General features: G+C 64.9%; 1 protein-coding gene across 1 annotated transcript; it reads left to right on the forward strand.

The window, feature by feature from the left end:
• The first annotated feature begins 982 nt into the window (after positions 1-982).
• Positions 983-7,317, forward strand: SLC25A47 (solute carrier family 25 member 47). Its single transcript, XM_061159721.1, has 6 exons — positions 983-1,010; positions 3,214-3,257; positions 3,582-3,653; positions 4,287-4,469; positions 5,469-5,784; positions 6,104-7,317. The coding sequence occupies exons 1-6, from the start codon at positions 983-985 to the stop codon at positions 6,382-6,384; spliced, it is 924 nt and encodes a 307-aa protein (XP_061015704.1). The 3' UTR covers positions 6,385-7,317.

The raw sequence follows: 7,317 nt of genomic DNA on the forward strand, positions 1-7,317 counted from the left end.
AAGGACGCCCTGAGATGGTGAAGGAGGAGGGCTTGGTTAACTAAAGTGGGGGGCACGGCCAGGGAGAGGTCACCATCCTTTACAATGGTTCCCAGTGACCAGCCTCTTATTGGAGTGACTTCCCCTTTAGGAGCACCCTGATTTGGTTAGCGGCGAGGTCGGGAGCCCTGGCCCCTGGTCCCCTCGCTCAGCGAGCCATGGTCAGAGCTGGGTCCGAGCTGGGTGCTGGGGACTCAGAGTTGGATCTGGCTGGAGCCCTGGGCACATGGAGACGGATGTGGAAGCAGCAAGGGAGTGGCGCCCAGGGTGGTACGAAGGACGAGGAGGAGACCTTGGCCTGTGGCTGGGCTGCTCACAGGAGGCCCTGGCCCGCCTCCCTGAGGCTTTGTTCTTGGTGGCCCATCGCCCCCACGCCCTCCCTGCTAGCTGGAGCTCCCTGGGGATGGGACTGGGCTGCCTGAACGCAGCCTCAACTCAGAGATTGTTTGTTGAATGAATAAGTGAGGGAGCATTGACGGTTACCCAGGCAGGAGCAACTCCAGGGGAGTCAGGGAGGCCCAGGGATGGATAAGGGCTGAGCTTGGGTTTGGAGAGATGCGGGGGGCGTCACAGCCTCCCAAGGGGCTGGTCTGAAACCCCGGCCTGTAGGTGGTGGGCACGGTGATCCTGCTTTCTGAATCTGACGTCACCCGTGGCCTCTCACACACTTCCCGACACCTGGATCCCGAGGGCACTGGGACAGGGGTCCTTTGGAGTAGGTGGGAGGGAGTCCAGGTGGGCATTGACCCGCCTGCGGCCTGGTACAGCCTCTGCCTCTGGGGCCACTGGTCAGCAGGCTCCGCTTCCTGCCCCTGCCCCCACCGCGGGTATTTAAGGTCTGCGAGGAGCCCGCGGGGAGCTTCGGACGCCACCCTGGTGGTGGCACCAGACAGACCTCTCAGGCAGCCTGAGCCCTGCGCCTTCCCCGCCACCCGCGCTGTCCATGGATTTTGTTGCTGGAGCCGTCGGAGGTCAGAGTGGGCACCGTGGGGCCTCAGAGGGGGCTGTTGCTCCCGGGGGAACCAGGGTGGGGTGGGGGGGCTGGAAGGGGGCGCTCTGCCCAGGGAAGCAGTGAGGTTTGAGGCCTCTAAGAAGTGGCCGGTGCCTGGCGGGGGTGCCACGGGTGCTGGGAGGAGAGAGGAGATTTCCCTGGAGACGACAGGGCAGGCGGCCCAGAGCCCAGGAGGAGCTGGGTGGGGGCGACTCTGCTCCAGGGGCTCGGCCTGGAGGCTGAGGGGCGGGCAGCGGTGGGGGTGCAGAGGGTGGGTGGTCTCTCCGCCTGGCCAGGGGGAGGCTGGGAATCATACGCATGGAGAAGGATGGGACGAGAGGTTCCAGGAGAGGGTGGATGGTGGGGACCTACCTGGCTGACTGTAAGGGCAGCAGCGTGGTGGGGGAGGGTCCCGGATGAGCCTGGCACCCCCATTGGCTGTGTGCACCCGTGGGCCCGCCCCCACCTGGCTGGGCCTCCAGCCCATTCTCACCTCCGGAGAGAAGGCTGTTGTGAAAGCCGGATCCAGGCAGGGGCTCTGCTCCTCCCAGCTTGGCTTGCACCGGCTATTTTGGGTGAGGTGCCCTCGACCTCTGTCCTCTTGTGAAACGGCAGGGGCTGCTCATCAATACTTCTAGGAATAGCGTGGGGTGTTCTGTTCAGAAGGGGTGAGCAGTGCTGAGATGGGAATGACCCGGGCCCTGGCCTTACCAGTGGGCTGTCTGAGGTCCCCGCTGGGGGCCGGGCCTGGGACTCCCCTGGACGTCAGCCCCCTAAGCAGCCGGGGCTTGACCTGCCCGGGATCTCACAGCAGGAAGGGCTCCCGAGTTCCGCGTCTTCCTGCCAGGGCCCCGGGAAGGCTTGGGTGGAAAGGGCTCCTGCTCTCTGCACCTGGCACTGGGACACGGGGAGGCATACCTGGGCCTTTTCCTTGAGGAACCCTCGTTCTGGATAGCAGCAAAGCCCTGTGATGGCCATGTGACCAGCGTGTTTCCTGCCACAGGGGCAGCCCAGCGTATGGGAGTCAGGGAAGCCTCCAGAGAGGAGGTGATGGTGTGGCAGGGTTTTGATGCATGAGTAGGAGTTTGGTGTGGTATATGTAAGGGTTGCGCCTGCGTGCGTGCTTAGTCGTTCAGTCGTGTCTGACTCTGCAACCCCATGGACTGTAGCCTGCCAGGCTCCCTCTGTCCGTGGGATTTCCCAGGCAAGAATACTGGAGTGGATTGCCATTTTTCTCTTCCCCACGGGACCTTTCCAACCCAAGGACTGAACCCGTGGTTCCTGCCACGTCTCCTGCATTGCAGGCCAAATTCTGAGCCACCTAGGAAGCCCGTATGTAAGGGTTGAGGAAGGTAATTCTCAAGTCAGTGAGTCATTTTTTGGCTTCACTCTTTTTGTTCTTTCACCTGTGCATTCATTCACTTTATTATTTCGTTCATGCAAATTTACTGAGTCCTGGGCTACATAATAAATAGGCACGGCCCCCACATACCTTGCTGTTTTCAGGTGACCCTCACTGACCCCCCACTCTCGGGATGAAACCCCAGGGACCTGCCCGCTCTCTGTCTTCCGTGTGGCAGAGCCGGGGGCTTGGAGCTTGAGACCCCGGTGTTAGGAAAGGAGAAAGGGAAAGAAGGCGGCACCTGTCCTCTCGGCAGGAGGCAGAGGGCCCTGGTCCGGGAAGCCCCGAGTTCTGCTCTGTTTCACGGAAACTTGTGCTTCCAGCAATCTCCCTCGGAGGCCTGCTGCCCCGGGCTTTCTCCGCCCCGGCTGTGCCCCCTCCGTCACCCCCCGCAGCTGCGAGGCGCAGCAGCCTCCTGGCCTGCAGACAGACCCTTTACAGACTGAGGCTTGAGCATGAGCTCGGCCTGGCTAGCAGACAGGGCCCAGCAAATGGACCAGTTCTTCTGAAACGTGATGCCGGAGGGGAGGCTGTGGAGCACCCTTGCCTCTCAGAAGGAGGGTCCAGGGGGCCTAGACTCGGAAGTAGAGACCACTGGCAGCCTGGCTGACATCACGTTACCTCTCTAAGCCTCAGTTTCCTCATCTGTAAAATGGCGGTCGCGCTCCCCCTCTGTTGAGACGTGGTGTGGACAAGAAGCGCGTGGTCAGGCCCCCCCCCCCCTTTGCTGAGACGGCTTGGGCTCCTGCTCTCCTCACCAGCTCCCCTGGTTTTCTGACAGGTGTCTGCGGTGTTGCTGTGGGTTACCCCCTGGACACGGTGAAGGTACAGTCATTGCCAGGCCTCTGCCACCCACCCCAAGACCCCTGCCTGGGCTTAGGTCCCCATCTATGGCCGGAAGAACTCTCTAGCCTGCTGGGCAGACCTTGTCTCTCCCCACCCCCCCCACCTCCCCTCAGGTACTCAGGACCGTCAGTGCTCCCTTCTCCCTGCTGAGACTCAGGTCGCTCACCTTGAATGGGGTCACTGTCACTGCTCTGCCCGCAGCATGGCTGCAACCATCAGGGACTGGCTCTTGCCCTTCCCCGGGCCTGCCGACCTTGCCCCGGGCCTGGAGCCACCCCTTCCTGAAGCCCACGCCTCCCACAGGTCAGGATCCAGACGGAGCCCAAGTACACGGGCATCTGGGACTGTGTCCGGGACACGTATCACCGGGAGCAGGTAGGCCTGGGGCCAGGGTCATGGACAGGGGGGTGGACTCCAGGGCTGCCACTCAGCAGCCTGCCTGGCAATCCTGAGCTCCTCTCTGAGCCTCAGTTCTCGCACCTTCCAAACGGGAATAGCTGTACCAGCCCCCCCGGATTCCTCTGAGGACGAGAGCTGGGGTTCTGGCACATAGGAGGCGCTCAGAGTGAGGTCCTGCCTCCAGGAGAGGATCTGGAAGGGGCTTCAGGGGACTTCAAAGGTCAGGGGAGGACCCACCAGGCGGGGCACCCCTCCAAAGAATGCTGGGTGGAGTCATCAGGGGTCCAGCTCAGAGCCCCATCCGGAGGAGGGGTCTCAGGGACACTTGCCAAAGTGAACGTGGGAATGGGTGCCGACCAGAGGGGCGCGAAAGGGAAACAGCAGAGGCCACGCTGCTAGTTCAGCACCTCTATCCACACCTCTATCCCGGGCAGGCCTGGCTTCCGGGGTGTTACAATCCCCATTGTACAGCTGAGGAAGCTGAGGCTGCCTTGCCGAGGTCCCGTGGCGGGGGATGAGAGGTGGGAGCCGGCTCCTGGCTTCAGGGGCCCCAAGGGCAGCCGCTCCTCCGGCCTGACTCGGGCCTCGGGGCCTCTGCGCCTGCCCCAGCTGCGGGGCTTCTACAGGGGCCTCTCGCTGCCCGTGTGCACCGTGTCCCTGGTCTCCTCCGTGTCCTTCGGCACCTACCGCCACTGCCTTGCGCACATCTGCCGGGTCCGCTACGGCAGCGCCGACGCCAAGCCCGCCAAGACCGACATCACGCTCTCGGGGTTTGCCTCCGGCCTCGTCCGCGTGAGTAGGGGCGGGGTGAGGGGGTCTGGGGGCCCCAGCGGGGGGAGAGGTGGATGGAGGCTGGGGGACTGTGGCTGAGGACACAGCTGACTCGGTAACTGGTGGGGCAGGCTAGGGGGCCTCTCTGAGCTTCTCTCTTCATCTGTAAGGGGTGTGCTGAGGTCACACATGTCAGGCCCCCAGCCCGGGGGGCTAACTGGTAGGAGCACCCATGAGATGGCAGCCAATAGTATGAGTAAAACAATCCTATGTTATTAATATATGTTAGTATTGTCAGTGCTCACATTAAGTGTTGCATTATTCTCAACATTAGTTAAATAACACTTTAATATGTCGATCCCTGGGTCAGGAAGATCCCCTGGAGGAGGAAATGGCAACCCACTCCAGTATTCTTGCCTGGAAAAGCCCATGGACAGAGGAACCGGGCAGGCTACAGTCCGTGGGGTCACAAGAGCAGGACACGACTGAGTGCTTTAGCAGCAGCGGTCATGACCAGATGAATGATGTGACCGAGTACTTTCATGAGCTGGAGTCACAGTGACCTGACGCCTACTGTGTGACGGGCGCTCTGCCAGCAGGGGATGCGCAGCTGAAGGAAGGGCTGGCTCCAGCTGGGTGGGCAGAGCTGGCTTTGAACCTGCCCCACCATGGCCCGTGGGCCAGCCCGGAGCTTCCTGCGGCTCACGTACCCTTGGAGGGCACCGTGGGCCAGCCCAGAGCTTCCCGGGGCTCACGCTCCCCTCGGAGGGCACCGTGGGCCAGCCCGGAGCTTCCTGCGGCTCACGTACCCTTGGAGGGCACCCTGGGCCAGCCCAGAGCTTCCTGCGGCTCACGTACCCTTGGAGGGCACCGTGGGCCAGCCCGGAGCTTCCTGCGGCTCACGTACCCTTGGAGGGCACCGTGGGCCAGCCCGGAGCTTCCCGGGGCTCAAGTGCGGAGGCTGGGGAGCCCCGGGTCTTGCGGGCGGCACTGTCTCCTCACCGTGCCCCCCTCCCCCAGGTGTTCCTGACCGCGCCCACCGAGGTGGCCAAGGTCCGCCTGCAGACGCAGGCGCAGCAGCGGCGGCGTCCCTCGGCCTCGGGGCCCTTGGCCACGCCCCCCACGTGCCCCGAGCCCCCCGCGGGTCTGCCGGCCGGGCCCAAGTACCGCGGGCCGCTGCACTGCCTGGCCACGGTGGCCCGGGAGGAGGGGCTGCGTGGCCTCTACAAGGGCAGCTCGGCCCTGCTCTTCCGGGACGGGCACTCCTTCGCCACCTACTTCCTCTCGTACGCCATCCTCTGTGAGTGGCTGACTCCCGCCGGCCATAGCCGGCCAGGTGAGCGGGGGGCCTGGGGCCCGGGACGGTGAGGGTTAGGGTATGCAGGGGGGTGATCAGCCCAGCTGGCACTGGGGCCTGGAGAGGAGACGGGGAGAGGCCGCGCTGGCCCCCAGGGCCCCCAGGTGGGGATGCTCGTGGCCCCCAGCACGAGTCAGGACAGGCCTGCTCCCGGTGGCGGTGGACAGGTCACGTGGGTGGCGCGAGCCCAGGGCACCCTCACGGCCAGGAGGCCCTGCCCTGGGTGCCCGACCCCCCCACCCTGCCCAGTCTCCCCCGTGCGGCTTCTGACCCAGGCGCCCATGCGCTCTCCCCGCAGATGTCTCGGGCGTGCTGGTGGCCGGTGGCTGTGCGGGGGCGCTGGCCTGGGCCGTGGCCACGCCCATGGACGTGATCAAGGCGCGCCTGCAGGCGGACGGCCGGGGCCACTGTCGCTACCAGGGCCTCCTGCACTGCGTGCTGACCAGCGTGCGGGAGGAGGGGCCGCGCGTGCTCTTCAAGGGGCTGCTGCTCAACTGCTGCCGTGCCTTCCCCGTCAACATGGTGGTGTTCGTGGCCTACGAGGCCGTGCTGAGGCTCACGCAGGGCCTGCTCACATAGCTGGTGCCCCCCACCCACCCCAGGCCGGGGGGCGCCAACCTGCCAAGAGCTCCCAGGGGGGCTGCAAGGAGCTAGAGGAGGCGGAGGGGAGTGCGAGGGTCTGGACCCAGGGGGCTAATACCCCCCGGCCCGGCGACAGACCATGAGGGGAGGTGGGGGGCCCTGCCTGCCGCTGGCTCTGTTGACCTGAGGGTCAGAGCCAGGAAGGAGCGGCAGGCCCCTGGGGATGAGGATGTGTTGGCCCAGGGCTGTCTGTGCATTTGGTTGGTGGGTCCGTCCCTGGCTTCCCTTTCAGCCTTCCCCACCGCCCTGGGTCCTCAGGGCACCCCTGCGTCCAGCTGACACCCCCTCCTGCACCCCACCCTCCTCAGTCAGCTCTCCCTGCTCTGCGGGCCGCCCTTCAGGCCTGGGACCCGGGCACAGCCGTCGGGCGCCCGCCGGCTCGGTCCCTGCACCAGGCAGCCCCGGGAGCTTCGTGTGAGGCCTGGTCCCCCTTGTTCCACCTGCAGAGCCAGGACTCAGCGGGGAGCTGTTGCTAATAACACGTTTTTCTCAGGCTGCTCAGGCATGTTGCTCTGTGTTCTGTGGGGCTGGTGACTGTTTTCTGCCTCGTCAGCTGGTCCTCAGAGGCCAAGGCCCTTGCCGCCTGAGTGGCCGGGGCGCCCACCAGGCGGACAGTGCACGGAGGCCCAGCGCAGCTCCCGACTCCCCCAGCTTGTGCGAGGAGCCCGCCGCAGCACAAAGCCGGTTCTCCTTACTCCCCTCCCCGTCCCAAACCCACCGACTTTCTGAGTCAAGACCAGGGCCTGCAGGAGGGGGCCGGTGTATCCTCAGCACCGTGGGGTCCTCAAGCAGGTCATCACGCTGGCTCAGAGGGGGAGCCAGGCCTGCCCAAGGCCACACGGCAGGGAGGATGGGGGACCTCACACCCGC

This window comes from Dama dama, chromosome 13 (assembly GCF_033118175.1).
Source record: "Dama dama isolate Ldn47 chromosome 13, ASM3311817v1, whole genome shotgun sequence".
Classification (NCBI taxonomy): Eukaryota; Metazoa; Chordata; class Mammalia; order Artiodactyla; family Cervidae; genus Dama; species Dama dama.